At 41.6% G+C, this 16,509-nt stretch overlaps 1 protein-coding gene across 1 annotated transcript in view; it reads right to left on the bottom strand.

Annotated features, from left to right (window-relative positions):
* LOC143808314 (ceruloplasmin-like) overlaps nucleotides 1–16,509 on the bottom strand; it is a 180,275-nt gene that overhangs the window by 63,043 nt on the left and 100,723 nt on the right. The window contains exon 9 of the mRNA XM_077290837.1: nucleotides 10,494–10,640. Within this exon, the coding sequence (XP_077146952.1) occupies nucleotides 10,494–10,640 (147 nt within the window). The remainder of the gene's footprint in view (nucleotides 1–10,493; nucleotides 10,641–16,509) is intronic.

Consider the following 16,509-nt stretch of genomic DNA (forward strand, 5'->3'; position numbering starts at 1 on the left):
TCTGAACAGTAACATGGTCTTCCTGGAGAAGTCTGTGTTCGGGATGCGTGCATGAACACTAGGTGTTTGGTACGGACCCTGAACTTTACCAGTCAGTTTTGCCAATCTCTAGTTATAGTCACACACAGCTCTGCAGAGAGATCAGGAGAACAGAGAGTGGTCATTACATATCACACTGGAAGTGTCACATTTTGCTTAAAATATGTTCTGGAGGCAGATTCTCATGCGGATCATGAGTCCTGAACAGCTCATTTACAAATAAGAAAAACAAGTATTTCTCTGGAATAAGACCAGATTTCAGATATCAAGGTATGATTTTATTCAGCTTCCTATTACTTACATGACCATAGAGAAGGCTTAGGAGGGATGAGTGGACCCGTAGAGGTTTGGGCTCTGGTACCCTACTTTAACTTTCTTCCAAAGTTCGGTTCAGGTTCCAGAACTTTACCCAAACTTGAACAATAACCTGAACTACATTGAAAGCAATGAGGATCCAAACTTTTGAGCTGGAAAATTGTGTGTCTCTCTTCCTCTGGAATTCAGAACATTACAGTACAATGGACTTTTGGGAAAAGTCCGTGTTTGGCATTTACCACCGGACATTAACTATTCGGTAGGAAACTCAAAATTTTAAGTTCGGGTTCACCCTTCTCTAATGACAACACATTCTTAGGTGTCTAGAAAAGGTAACAACTGTAGTGGATACATCCAGAAACCAAGGAGGTAGAGCTGTGGGCTTGTGGGGGACCCTGAGACAGCACAGGTGAAGTGGGGCTGAAGAGACTCTGTGTTAGGCTGGGGTCACACTAGAAAGTTTTAGGGGCGTATGAGAAGCGCAAAAACTGCGCATTGCACACAGACCAATGATTCTCTATGGGCAGCTCCTATCTGCCGCATATTTTGCAGCCGTATTTTACGGGTGTAGAAAATCGCAGCATGCTGCGTTTGTCAGCGTATTGCGCAAAAAATCCACCAATGAAAATCTATGGATGAAAGTCATTGAGACACATACACACATTATACATATATATATATTTTATATATATATATATATATATACACACAATAGAAAAACGGAACAGCACAACAATTCTACTTATCTTCGGGTGCAAGGCCCCAAGCAACCAGTCCAACGATTGCACCAAGTTCACACGAATTCAAAAAAAGAGGCAGCACTCCATTTCTTCAGTGAAAATGTGGAAGATTTAATCAACCCACTTGTCTGGGCGACGCTTCGGCTCCATCTGAGCCTTTCTCAAGCCATATATTTATATTTCATACAGAGCTAGATGGCTTAAAAGCCGGTAATTCAATTGCTGGCTTTTGCTATCTCCTTATCAAACCCGACAGGATAAGAGACATGGTTTTTATACAGTAAACCATTTCATATCCCTTATTTATTTTTACATATTCCTCACTAATAATGTTAGAAGTGTCTGTGTGTAAAATTTGGGAGCTCTAGGTGTAAAAAATAAAAGGTTAAATCACGGAACAAAGAGGCGTGGGCTCCCGAGCAATTTTCTCCCCAGAGTGGGAAAGCCAGTGACTGAGGGCAGATATTAATAGCATAGGGAGGGACCATGGTTATTGGCCCCCCTGGCTAAAAACAGTCAGCCACCCCAGATGTAAGATGCGCCTATTCTGGCACCTAGCCTCTCTCTTCCCACTCCCCTGTAGTGGTGGGATATGGGGTAATAAAGTGTTAATGTCACCTTGCTAATGTAAGGTGACATCAAGCCAGGTTAATAATGGAGAGGGGTCAATAAGACACCTATCCATTATTAATTCAATAGTAGTAAAGGGTTAATAATACACACATTATGAATAAAGTATTTTAATGAAATAAATACACACATGGGGTTGTAACATCTTTATTATAAGCTTAATCCACCTGAAGACCCTCGTTCTGTAAAAGAAAATAGCAACAATATCCCATACCTTTCCGGCGACCAGTCATGTCCCACGCTGTAAATCCATCTGAAGGGGTTAAATAGTTTTACCATCAGGAGCCTGCTAATGTAGCTGTTGCTCCTGGTTGTAAAAACTGGGGAATGAATGGAATGCAGGGGAATGTTGCACTGTAGACTTGCGGTGCTGCGCCCCCTGCTGGCATAAACTCATAAGAACTCTAGCGTGGGAAAATATTTCGAAAAATTCCCACGCTAGAGTTCATATGAGTTTATGCCAGCAGGGGGCGCATCACTGCAAGTTTATGATGCTACGTTCCCCTGCATTCCATTCATTCTCCAGTTTTTACAGTCAGGGGCAGTTGCATTAGCAGGCTCCTGGTTGTAAAATTATTTAACCCCTTCAGATGGATTTACAGCGTGGGACATGACTGGTCGCCAGAAAGGTATGGGATATTGTTGCTTTATTATTTTATTTATTTTACAGAATGGGGGCCTTCAGGTGGATTAAGTGTACAATAAAGATTTTACAACCCCATGTGTGTATTTATTTCATTAAAATACTTTATTCATAATGTGTGTGTATTATTACTACTATTGGATTAATAATGGATAGGTATCTTATTGACCCCTCTCCATTATTAACCTGGCTTAATATCACCTTACATTAGCAAGGTGACATTAACCCTTTATTACCCCATATCCCACCGCTACTCGGAAGTGGGAAGAGAGAGTCTAAGTGCCAGAATAGGCGCATCTTACAGATGTGCCTTTTCTGGGGTGGCTGGGGGCAGATGTTTTTAGCCAGGGGGGGGCCAATAACCCTGGTCCCTCTCTAGGCTATTAATATCTGCCCTCAGTCACTGGCTTTCCCACTCTGGTGGAGAAAATTGCGCGGGAGCCCACGCCAGTTTTTTCCGTGATTTATCCCTTTATTTTAACAGCTAGAGCCCCCAAATTTTGCACACACACTCTACTAACATTAGTAGTGAGGAATATGTAAAAAAATAAGGGATATGAAGTGGTTTACTGTATGTAAAACATGTCTCATATCCTGTCGGGTTTGATAAGGAGATAGCAAAAGCCGGCAATTGAATTACCGGCTTTTAAGCTATCTAGATCTGTATGAAATATAACTATATATATATATATATATATATATATATATATATATATATATATATATATATATATATATATATATATACAGTGGGGCAAAAAAGTATTTAGTCAGTCAGCAATAGTGCAAGTTCCACCACTTAAAAAGATGAGAGGCGTCTGTAATTTACATCATAGGTAGAGCTCAACTATGGGAGACAAACTGAGAAAAAAAAATCCAGAAAATCACATTGTCTGTTTTTTTATCATTTTATTTGCATATTATGGTGGAAAATAAGTATTTGGTCAGAAACAAAATTTCATCTCAATACTTTGTAATATATCCTTTGTTGGCAATGACAGAGGTCAAATGTTTTCTGTAAGTCTTCACAAGGTTGCCACACACTGTTGTTGGTATGTTGGCCCATTCCTCCATGCAGATCTCCTCTAGAGCAGTGATGTTTTTGGCTTTTCGCTTGGCAACATGGACTTTCAACTCCCTCCAAAGGTTTTCTATAGGGATGAGATCTGGAGACTGGCTAGGCCACTCCAGGACCTTGAAATGCTTCTTACGAAGCCACTCCTTCGTTGCCCTGGCGGTGTGCTTTGGATCATTGTCATGTTGAAAGACCCAGCCACGTTTCATCTTCAATGCCCTTGCTGATGGAAGGAGGTTTGCACTCAAAATCTCACGATACATGGCCCCATTCATTCTTTCATGTACCCGGATCAGTCGTCCTGGCTCCTTTGCAGAGAAACAGCCCCAAAGCATGATGTTTCCACCACCATGCTTTACAGTAGGTATGGTGTTTGATGGATGCAACTCAGTATTCTTTTTCCTCCAAACACGACAAGTTGTGTTTCTACCAAACAGTTCCAGTTTGGTTTCATCAGACCATAGGACATTCTCCCAAAACTCCTCTGGATCATCCAAATGCTCTCTAGCAAGCTTCAGATGGGCCCGGACATGTACTGGCTTAAGCAGTGGGACACGTCTGGCACTGCAGGATCTGAGTCCATGGTGGCGTAGTGTGTTACTTATGGTAGGCCTTGTTACATTGGTCCCAGCTCTCTGCAGTTCATTCACTAGGTCCCCCCGCGTGGTTCTGGGATTTTTGCTCACCGTTCTTGTGATCATTCTGACCCCACGGGGTGGGATTTTGCGTGGAGCCCCATATCGAGGGAGATTATCAGTGGTCTTGAATGTCTTCCATTTTCTAATTATTGCTCCCACTGTTGATTTCTTCACTCCAAGCTGGTTGGCTATTGCAGATTCAGTCTTCCCAGCCTGGTGCAGGGCTACAATTTTGTTTCTGGTGTCCTTTGACAGCTCTTTGGTCTTCACCATAGTGGAGTTTGGAGTCAGACTGTTTGAGGGTGTGCACAGGTGTCTTTTTATACTGATAACAAGTTTAAACAGGTGCCATTACTACAGGTAATGAGTGGAGGAAAGAGGAGACTCTTAAAGAAGAAGTTACAGGTCTGTGAGAGCCAGAAATCTTGATTGTTTGTTTCTGACCAAATACTTATTTTCCACCATAATATGCAAATAAAATGATAAAAAAACAGACAATGTGATTTTCTGGATTTTTTTTTCTCAGTTTGTCTCCCATAGTTGAGGTCTACCTATGATGTAAATTACAGACGCCTCTCACCTTTTTAAGTGGTGGAACTTGCACTATTGCTGACTGACTAAATACTTTTTTGCCCCACTGTATATATCTAATATATAAAGCTGAATGTGTGTGTGTGTGTATGTATGTATGTATGTATGTATGTCCGGGATTGGCATCTGAACCGTAGCAGCTACAGCCACAAAATTTTGCACAGTCACACGTCTGGACCCCGAGAGCATCATAGGCTATGTTGTGAGGTGAAATTTTAACCCCGCGCTTTCCAATTCACCAAACAATTTTGCCCCTATCTACATAATGGGGAAAAAGTGAAAGGAAAAGTGTTGGAGGCGTCGCAGCTACAGGCACAAAATTTTGCACAGTCACACGTCTGGACCCTGAGAGCGTCAAAGCTATATTGTGAGGTGAAATTTTAACCCCGCGCTTTCCAAGTCACCAAACAATTTTGCCCCTATCTACATAATGGGGAAAAAATGAAAGGAAAAGTGTTGGAGGCAAATTAACAGCTGCCAGATGTGAACAAGGGGGACTTAAAGAATGACAGCGATGGCACCAAAGAGTATATACTGTACAGTTGCTAAGGTGGGGCCCCAACATGGGATAATCACACCACCACGGGGATATGAACACACACACAAAATGCGCCACACACTACCACGTGCTCGAACACATATACCACCCTCAGTGCACATTTCACCACACATACACCAACCTCGCCACATAAAAGTAGAAACACAAAAGTCGCCGCTCAAAACTCGCCACGCGCAAAACTCTCCACATGCAAAACTCGCCACACGTGCAAAACTCGCCACACGCAAAACTTGCACACGCAGAAAAATTGCCACACGCAGAAAAATTGCCACATGCACAAAAGTTGCAACACATGCAAAAGTTGCCTCACACAAAACTTGCACATACTCAAAAGGCACCACACATAAAACTCGCCACGCGCAAAACTCGCCATGCGCAAAACTTGCTGCACACAACTTGCTACACTAACCTGTCACATGCAACTCGACACACAAAAAGTTGCTACACGCATGTCGCCACACAAAACTCATCTCACAAAAGTCCCTACATGCATGTCGCCACACGCAACTCAACACACACAACTTGACACACGAAACTCGCCCTAAAACACACACAAGTCTGGTATCCTTCAAAAATAAAAATCTGATTAATAAGCAGACAAACTACAAGAGCAACAAATGTACCATATAGGAATCCGGCAGCTGTCAGTCACATGACCAGTCTATTATGTGTATGTGTGAGCTAATATATACTGCCAGGGGGTGGGCTTACTGTTGGCTGGGGATTTATCAGGCTGCCATTTTAGCTTACAAATACTGAGGTAAAAATACTGACCAAATAACGTGTGAACGAGGGCTAATACAGGAGGAGATGGCATACAGCTATATACTATATACAGGAGATGACACACAGGTATATACTATTTACAGGGGAGATGACACACAGGTATATACTATATACAGGAGGAGATGACACACAGATATATACTATATACAGGAGAGATGACACACAGGTATATACTATATAGAGGAGGAGATGACATACAGGTACATACTACATACAGGAGGAGATGACATACAGGTATATACTATATACAGGAGGAGATGACACACAGGTATATACTATATACAGGAGCAGATTACCTACAGGTATATAGTATATACAGGAGGAGATGACACAGGTATATGCTATGTATAGGAGGAGATGACATACAGGTATATACTATATACAGGAGATGACACACAGATATATACTATATATAGGTGAGATGACACACAGGTATATACTATATACAGGAGATTACATACAGGTATATCTAATATATAAAGCTGAATGTGTGTATGTATGTATGTGTGTATGTCCGGGATTGGCATCTGTACCGTCGCAGCTACAGCCACAAAATTTTGCACAGTCACACGTCTGGACCCCGAGAGCGTCATAGGCTATGTTGTGAGGTGAAATTTTAACCCCGCGCGTTCCAATTCACCAAACAATTTTGCTCCTATCTACATAATGGGGAAAAAGTGAAGGGAAAAGTGTTGGAGGAAAATTGACAGCTGCCAGATGTGAACAATGAGGACTTAAAGAATGAGAGCGATGGCGACAAAGAGTATATACCGTACAGTTGCTAAGGTGGGGCCCCGACATGGGATACTCACCACACACGGGGATATGAACACAAACACAAAATGCGCCACACACTACCACGTGCTTGAACACATATACCACCCTCAGCACACATTTCACCACACACACACACCAACCTCGCCACATAAAAGTCGAAACACAAAAGTCACCACTCAAAACTCGCTACATGCAAAACTCGCCATATGCAAAACTAGGCTCACGCAAAACTCGCCACACGTGCAAAACTCACCTCATGGAAAACTCACCTCATGCAAAACTTGCACACACAGAAAAATTGCCACATGTACAAAAGTTGCACCACATGCAAAAGTTGCCTCACACAAAACTTGCACATACTCAAAATGCACCACACATAAAACTCGCCACGCGCAAAACTCGCCATGCACAAATCTTGCTGCACACAACTTGCTACACTAACCTGTCACATGCAACTCAACACACAAAATGTTGCTACACGCATGTCGCCACACAAAACTCATCTCACAAAAGTCGCTACATGCATGTCGCCACACGCAACTCAACACACACAACTTGACACATAAAACTCGCCCTAAAACACACACAAGTCTGGTATTGTCCTTCAAAAATAAAAATCTGATTAATAAGCAAACTACAAGAGCAACAAATGTACCATATAGGAAATACGGCAGCTGTCAGTCACATGACCTGTCTATTATGTGTATGTGTGAGCTAATATATACTGCCAGGGGGGAGGGCTTCCTGTTGGCTGGGGATTTATCAGGCTGCCAATAGCAACCAATCACAGCTCAGCTTCTATTTTGCTACAGTTAATTAACCTGAGCTCTGATTGGTTAATATAGGCAACAAAGACATTCTCAGTATAACAAAGCTAATATATGTTGTGAAATGCTTCTATTTGCTTAGTTTTTGCCTTTTAATAATTACATTTCTATCTATTTGTTTTGTGGTTTTTGTGTGCAGAATAAATTTTTGTTAACACATTCTATTTTGCTAACAGCAGTCATTAACCCGGGCGAAGCCGGGTAGTACAGCTAGCATATATATATATATATATATATATAGACCGTACATATGTTTTTACGAATATTTGAGCCAAATATATATATGTCCATTTTGCAAGCCGGCGAGAAAATCTCGCTGTACGGATGCCAAACGGATTACATACGGAAGTTTACATGTGCAAAATACGCAGCCACACCCTGCCTACGGATGACGTACAGATCACTGTTTTGGGATCATTTCCGCTTATTACGCCTGTAAAAAACGGACCGTATTTCCCTACGCTAAGTGTGACCCCGGCCTTAGCTAGATCTGTTATCGTTAGTGGAAAAATACTGGACTTGCAAGGCCGAGGCTATAGTACTGCATGGAAGTGGGCTGTGAACAGCGAAAGACAGATAGATGAAATGGAGGATTCAAGTTATTCATGTTGTATTGCTGAAGTGTTACATGAAGCCCACTGTGAATAACAGCACAAGTTTTTTACTTGCTGCCTTCTGTTCACATGTTTTATCAGACCCATCAGTAAACTTCAATTAATTTTTATAAACTGAACTGATTCCTTCCTTGCTAATGCACAATACATGGGTTGCATACCCTCAGATATATCAGGAACCCCAAGTGGGAACCAGCATCAAACATTAACAACATTACAAACCCAGAGGAACCTGTTTCACGGGTATTTGAGATTGCAGCAGAATATATTCACCCGAGTGACCCTTCCATCATTATACTATGCAGCAAAAAGCACATAAGAAAGATTAATTCAAAGTTGTCACAGTGAATAAAGTACAGTAACCTGTCAGCAGTTTCACGTTATCCTATACATGGTACAAAATAGTGAAAGGCTGCATGACTGCAATAAAGTATGTCATCCTGTGAAATCCTGTAGCACGTCAGAGAAAACACCGTTTGAGAAAGAGCTGAGCATTGGATAAAGGATTCACTAGGTCACTCCCTTGTAAACTCATTCCGCTTTGCTCAACTTGTGGATAACGTGTTATCTGAGCATGCTCAGGTGTTATCCAAGTATCTTGGATGTGCTCAAATAATATGTTAAAATCCCTGTGGCTGTCAGACAGCCACAACACATGTGGGGATTCCCTAACAAACAGGCAATGCCCGTATGTGTTTTGCTGCTGTCTAACAGCTGCGGGGACTTGAACATATTATTCATGCACGCCTAAGATACTCGGATAACACCCGAGCATGCTCAGATAACAAGTTATCCAAGCACGTTTGCTCATCACTAGGGTTGAGCGAAACGAATCGTTCATTTTCAAAAGTCGCCGACTTTTGGCAAAGTCGGGTTTCGTGAAACCCAACTCCAGCGTGGGATCGGCCACGTGGTCGGCGATCTTGGCGCCAAAGTCGCGTTTTGTATGACGCCTTCCCCGCCATTTTTTCAGCCAATTAAGGAGTGTGGGCAGCGTGATGACATAGGTTCCGGCCTGGTTTCTGCGGCGTCATAGAGCCATATTACCGTTTGGGCTGCAGTGATTTCCGAAGTCAAACACAACACATGCTTTGCACGGAGGAGAGAGAGATAGAGAGAGAGAGAGAGAGAGACACTAAATAATCCACATTGACTTGCATTGGGTCTCGTATTCCGGTCCGGAACCCAACTTTACAGCAGAATCGGCCGATTTCACGCGATCCGACTTTCGAGAAGGTCGGGTTTCACAAAACCCAACTCGACCCTAAAAAAGCTAAAGTCGCTCAACCCTACTCATCACTAATCATTATATGTATTTATTTACTTTTATATAAGGGTTGTTCAGTTTAGACACCCCTTATTCATATCCCCATGAATGTAAGAGAAGTAATTCCTTGCATGGACTTCCCACTTTTTGCCACATTGAAGAGCCACTACAAGCATGAGTGCTGCATGGGAAATCAGGATTGTCTGATGGTTTTCTCAGTAATAACAGCTGATTTTCCATCAGTAGATACCATAGCCAGCCTGCTGATTGGCTGTAATGTGCCAACAAGCCAAGTAAACATTTTTATCAAATAGATTGTAGTAACTTCTAGGGCCAGGATGTGATCGCAACACTTCTCTGCTTTTCATCTACCTGATTGCTAGGGGGTGGTACAGTCCTGATGATTGACAGTGTGGACCAGCAGCTTGGCTGAGCCACTAGCCCAAAGTTTCCTCTCCTCTGATGCTCCAAGCAGAGCCAGCTTTGCCTCTGCAGCATTGGAAGAGTGCAGAAGCAAATGTATTGATCTCAGGAACTTCAGAGCAGATTTTTCATGCTCTATTGCAAAGAGCTTGTTAAGTGCAGCGCTTCTGCCTAGGTTAGTGGCCACTGCTGATAGACTGCAGAGGTGGCTGGTACCCTAGGCAACAAATAACAAATTATAAAATGAATCATCCCTCTATTTTTGAGAATAGAGAGGATTTTAACAAGAGGTTAATTTCAAAGTTGCTTGCTTTTACAAGCAAGTTGCATTTTTAACAATTTATGAAGACTAGACAAACCCTTTAAGTCAGAAATCATTGCGTTTGAGTGACCCAGATAATTGTAAAAGCAGATAGTCAAAAAATTGCAATATCTATCATTTTATGTCATCAATGAAAATGAATATCTACATGCTTTTTAATCACTTTAGACAATAGTTCACCATTGCTAAGAAAAATGGAAGAGACACAGAAATGATTCCTAACAATACATATACACTTTATGTTTACCTTCAGCATTGTCCCCTGTGTTATAGAGAGAGCCTTCCATGGCTTTTTGATAGCTCACCCCATGAGCTTGGATGCTGTATGGGCGACTTGCATTGTTTTTAAATGTGACCTCGAAGGTGTCTCCTACTTCTGCCAAGAGTACTGGCCCTAATAAACAATACGTGAAAATTAGAGGTTATTACATTCTCTAATCATGTATAGTTTTATAAATTTTGACTGTTAAAAGTCACATCACTGATATAGTGCCAGTAGAGATGTGTTCTGGGGCCTATTGACCTCTGACACCTGGCTTTGCCACGGAAAGACACAGACAGCACAGATCATCCATACAAAAACAGAATGTTACCTCCTTCTTTTTCAATATCAGAGACATTTAAAGAAGCACCGATGCTCCCATCAAATTTTTTATCCTCTTAATATATTGATTCATCACATTATTTAGAACTGTGTACGTACAATTGCTCATTTTACCCTTCTACCAGTTAATTCTTCTCTTTTCCATTAGGTCTGTGACATCACATGATTAAAAACTGACTAGCTGAATCCTTCTAAGTTCTATGTAGAAACAGGAGGTTAATTTTTCCTCAATGAGTCACTAGTCAAGAAACTTACTTTTTCTACATAGAGAAGAAAAAATAGAAGAATTATCTGGGTAGAAAGGCAAAATGAGCAATTGTAAGTACACAGTGCTATATAATATTATGATTGCAATATATTAAGACGATAAAAACTTTTATGGGAGGAGTGCTTCTTTAAAGAAACCTGGCAGACCCCATTATAAATAAAAGGGGTTATTTTACTTTTATTCTTATGAAGCGCCCCCGTCTCCTGTCTCCATACTTCCTATGTGCCAGGAAGAGTGCACTAATTATGATGCAAAGTTTGGGCCAGCTGAATTAGAGCACTGCTGGCCCAAACACTATGCTGTCAAGTACTGCTAGAAGAGGGTGCCATACCTCTGCAGCATTGGAGGAGCGCAGGGTCACTGAAATTGGCAGGAGCCATCTTCAGAGCAGCATTTGTAAGTTCTATAGCAAAGACCTTGCAAGCAGGCGCTCCTTGCCACCTCTGATAGACTGTAGAGGTGGCTGATAACCTAGACAGTGAGCTTTATACTATACAGTAGAATTAAAAATACCTCCGTTTATAGAATTGAGAGGATTTTTAATGAAAAGTAAATTGCAGAGTTGTTTGTTTTATGAATTGATAAAAAATAAACTATTAACATTTCTGTTTTTGAAAGCATTCTTACTTTGCAGCATTTTTTCCACAAGCGCCTAAAACTTTTGCACAGCACTGTACATTAAAATGTCTTACTCTAAGCAGATATGTTTAGTTATTAGTTGTTGCAGGTTACATGAACTCTTAGGCTACTTTCACACATCAGGTTTTTTCCATCAGGCTGGACTCAGCGTTTTCGCCCCTGAGCGACGGATCCGGCGTAAATTGTGAAAAACTAATGAAATGGATCCGTTTTCTGCCAGATCCGACTAGCAGAACCGGCAAAAAAACCGATCCGTTTCATCAGTTTTCCATCGGTTTCATCCGGTTTTTTTATCCGTTTTACGACGGATCCGGTTTTTAACCCCTTAATCCCATTGGACATACTATCCTGTCAAGGTGACCTAGGACTTAATTCCCAGTGACGGGATAGTACGTCCAGCGCGATCAGCTGCGCTCACGGGGGGAGTGCTGCCGATCGCGGCCGGGTGTCAGCTGACTATTGCAGCTGACATCCGGCACTATGTGCCACGGACCGCACCTAGCACATTAACCCCCGGCACACTGCGATCAAACATGATCGCAGCGTTCCGGGGGCATAGGGAAGCATCGCGCAGGGAGGGTGCTCCCTGCGGGCTTCCCTGAGACCCTAGGTACAAGGCGATGTGCTCACCTTGTACCGAGCGTCTCCTCCCTGCAGGCCCTGGATCCAAAATGGCCACAGGGCTGCATCCGGGTCCTGCAGGGAGGTGGCTTACCAGCGCCTGCTCAGAGCAAGCGCTGGTAAGCCTGCAGCCCTGCTTGTCAGATCGCCGATCTGACACAGTGCTCTGCAAAGTGTCAGATCAGCGATCTGACCCTATAACATGATGCCCCCCCTGGGGCAATGTTATAAAGTTAAAAAAAATATATTCACATGTGTAAAAAAAAAAAAAAAAATCCTAAATAAAGAAAAAAAATATATTGTTCCCATAAATACATTCCTTTATCTAAATAAAAAAGAACAATAAAAGTACACATATTTAGTATCGCCGCGTCTGTAACGACCCGACCTATAAAACTGTCCCACTAGTTAACCCCTTCAGTGAACACCGTAAAAAAATTAAAAAAAAACGAGGCAAAAAACAACCCTTTACTATCATACCGCCGAACAAAAAGTGGAATAGCACGCGATCAAAAAGACAGATATAAATAACCATGGTACCGCTGAAAACATCATCTTGTCCCGCATCATCAGTGAAAAAATAAAAAACAGTTATAGTCCTCAGAATAAAGCGATGCAAAAATAATTATTTTTTCTATAAAATAGTTTTTATCGTATAAAAGCGCCAAAACATAAAAAAAATCTAAATGAGGTATCGCTGTAATCGTACTGACCCGAAGAATCGTACTGACCCGAAGAACGCCCCCCTCCACCCAAAAAAAATTCATGAATAGCTGGTTTTTGGTCATACTGCTTCACAAAAATCAGAATAAAAAGTGATCAAAAAATGTCACGTGCCCGAAAATGTTACCAATAAAAACGTCAACTCGTCCCGCAAAAAACAAGACCTCACATGACTCTGTGGACCAAAATATGGAAAAATTATAGCTCTCAAAATGTGGTAACGCAAAAACTATTTTTTGCAATAAAAAGCGTCTTTTAGGGTATGTGCACACGTCAGGATTTCTTGCAGAAATTTTCCTGACAAAATCTGGACATTTCTGCCAGAAATCCGCATGCGTTTTTTTGCGCGTTTTTTGTGCGTTTTTTTTGCGGATTTTTTGCTTTTTTTTCCTGACACTCCAATTTCATGGGAAACCTGCAAAAATCCACAAAAACAATGAACATGTTGCTTCTTTTTCCGGAATGCGTTTTTTTTGTGGAAAAAAATGCAACATTTGCACAAAAAAATGCGGAATGCATTCCAAATGATAGGATGCATAATGTATGCGTTTTTTATGCTGTATTATAGCGTTTTTAATAAAAACACTATAATACTGCATAAAAAACGTGGGGGGTTTCTACTGTTTAGGTACATTAGGGGATCTGCAAACGCAATGTGACGCCTGCAGACCAATCCATCTAAGTCTGCATTCCAAATGGCGCTCCTTCCCTTCCGAGCTCTGCCATGAGCCCAAACGTTTATTACCCCCCCATATATGGGGTATCAGTGTACTCAGCTCCAATTTCTCCTGTTACCCTTGTGAAAATACAAAACTGGGGCTAAAAATAATTTTTGTGGAAGAAAAAATAATTTTTATTTTCACGGCTCTGCGTTATAAACAGTAGTGAAACACTTGCGTGTTCAAAGCTCTCACAACACATCTAGATGAGATCCTTAGGGGGTCTACTTTCCAAAGTGGTGTCACTTGTGGGGGGTTTTAATGTTTAGGCACATCAGGGGCTCTCCAAACGCAACATGACGTCCCATCTTAATTCCAGTCAATTTTGCATTGAAAAGTCAAATGGCGCTCCTTCCCTTCCGAGCTCTGCCATGCACCCAAACAGTGCTTTAGCTCCACATATGGGGTATCAGCATACTCAGGACAAATTGCACAACAACTTTTGGGGTACAATTTCTTCTGGTACCTTTGGGAAAATAAAAAATTGGGGGCGAAAAGTTCATTTTTGAGAAAAAATATTTTTTATTTTAACGGCTCTACATTATAAACTTCTGTGAAGCACTTGGTGGGTCAAAGTGCTCACCACCCATCTAGATAAGTTCCTTAGGGGGTCTACTTTCCAAAATGGTGTCACTTGTGGGGGGTTTCAATGTTTAGGCACATCAGGGGCTCTCCAAACGCAACATGGCGTCCCATCTCAATTCCAGCCAATTTTGCATTGAAAAGTCAAATGGCGCTCCTTCCCTTCCGAGCTCTGCCATGCGCCCAAACAGTGGTTTACCCCAACATATAGGGTATCCGGGTACTCAATACAAATTGTACAATAACTTTTGGGGTCCATTTTCTCCTGTTACCCTTGGTAAAATAAAACAAATTGGAGCTGAAGTAAATTTTTTGTGAAAAAAAATTAAATGTTCATTTTTTTTTTTAAACATTCCAAAAATTCCTGTGAAACATTTGAAGGGTTAATAAACTTCTTGAATGTGGTTTTGAGCACCTTGAGGGGTGCAGTTTTTAGAATGGTGTCACACTTGGGTATTTTCTATCATATAGACCCCTCAAAATGATTTCAAATGTGACGAGGTCCCTAAAAAAATGGTGTTGTAAAAATGAGACATTGCTGGTCAACTTTTAACCCTTAAAAAAAAATGTTTCCAAAATTGTGCTGATGTAAAGTAGCATGCGGGAAATGTTACTTATTAAGTATTTTGTGTGACATATCTCTGTGATTTAAGGGCATAAAAATTCAAATTTGGAAAATCAAAGAAATTTTACCACTATTCATGAAGTACAATATGTCACGAGAAAACAGTGTCAGAATCACCAGGATCCTTTGAAGCGTTCCAGAGTTATAACCTCATAAAGGGACAGTGGTCAGAATTGTAAAAATTGGCCCGTTCAGTAACGTGCAAACCACCCTCGGGGCTTAAGGGGTTAAAAACGCCCATGGGAGGCTCCCAAATGTGAATGGTTACTGAAAACCTATATATACTGCGTTCCTACAGCCCATTTTTGACAAGTTGTAGAGGAGCAAGTGGCGAAGATGGAAGACGTGACTGCAAACAGTCTGAAGATTACTGTGGATTTTACTGTTGAGGCGATTCGTTTGAAAGCAATTGTTCTGGAGAAGGAGCGAGAGAGACAGCAGTGCATCATGCGTCTGCACCGCTGACGTTTGTGGATCCACCCCATCACAGCACAGAGAATGACACATGGGGTGTATTCTACACTATACATGGAGCTACGAGGAAGCCCTGAGAAATTTTTCTCATATGTGCAGATGCAAATGGAGAACTTTGATTTATTGGTGGAACAAATTGGACACCTCATCAGAAGAAGTGACACATATTGCCGCTTCTCCATTTCACCGGCGGAGCATCTGATGGTGACTCTTCGGTAAACCATTTTTATTGTGTCTCCTCCTGTTAAAGCACACTTCTAACTAATGTTGTTGCTGGTAGTTTGTAATGATTATTTTTATTGCATCTCCTACTCTTAAAGCTGACTTATAACTGTAATGTTATTGCTGGTATTTCGTACTCATTTTTCCCTTTTTTTTTCACAAATTCCTTGCAACTGGAAAATCCCTTTCGTCACTCCATTTCCAGTTCAGACTTGGGATTTCCACCATCTCAGGAATTGTGAAGCACGCCTGCCGTGCATTGTGGGACTCTGTACATGGTGAGTTTATACCACATCTCACAATGGAGAGTTGGCTGGAAATTGCAGATAAATTCCAACAAATCTGTCAGTTTCCCAATTGCTTGGGTGCAGTGGATGGGAAACATATCCGCATTGTCAAACCTGCAGGATCTGGATCGGCATATTTTAACTATAAAAAATATTTCTCCATTGTGCTCATGGCCATCGCAGACGCAGAATACAAATTCATAGCGGTCGATATTGGGGCCAATGGCCACTCCAATGATTCACAAGTTTTAAATTGTCTGCAATGGGGTGTCATCTCTATGGAAACACCTTCCAATTTCCACCCCCAAGACCGCTGCCTGAAACCTCTGGGCCACCAATGCCATTTGACTGTATTAGAGATGAAGCCTTCCAACTCTCGGAACACCTGCTGAAACCATACTCCAGTAGTAGATTGACACCAACTAAAAGAATTTTTAATTACCGCCTCACACGAGCACGAATAATGGTGGAGTGCGCTTTTGGGATTCTAACAGCCAAA

This window comes from Ranitomeya variabilis, chromosome 2 (genome assembly GCF_051348905.1).
Source record: "Ranitomeya variabilis isolate aRanVar5 chromosome 2, aRanVar5.hap1, whole genome shotgun sequence".
Classification (NCBI taxonomy): Eukaryota; Metazoa; Chordata; class Amphibia; order Anura; family Dendrobatidae; genus Ranitomeya; species Ranitomeya variabilis.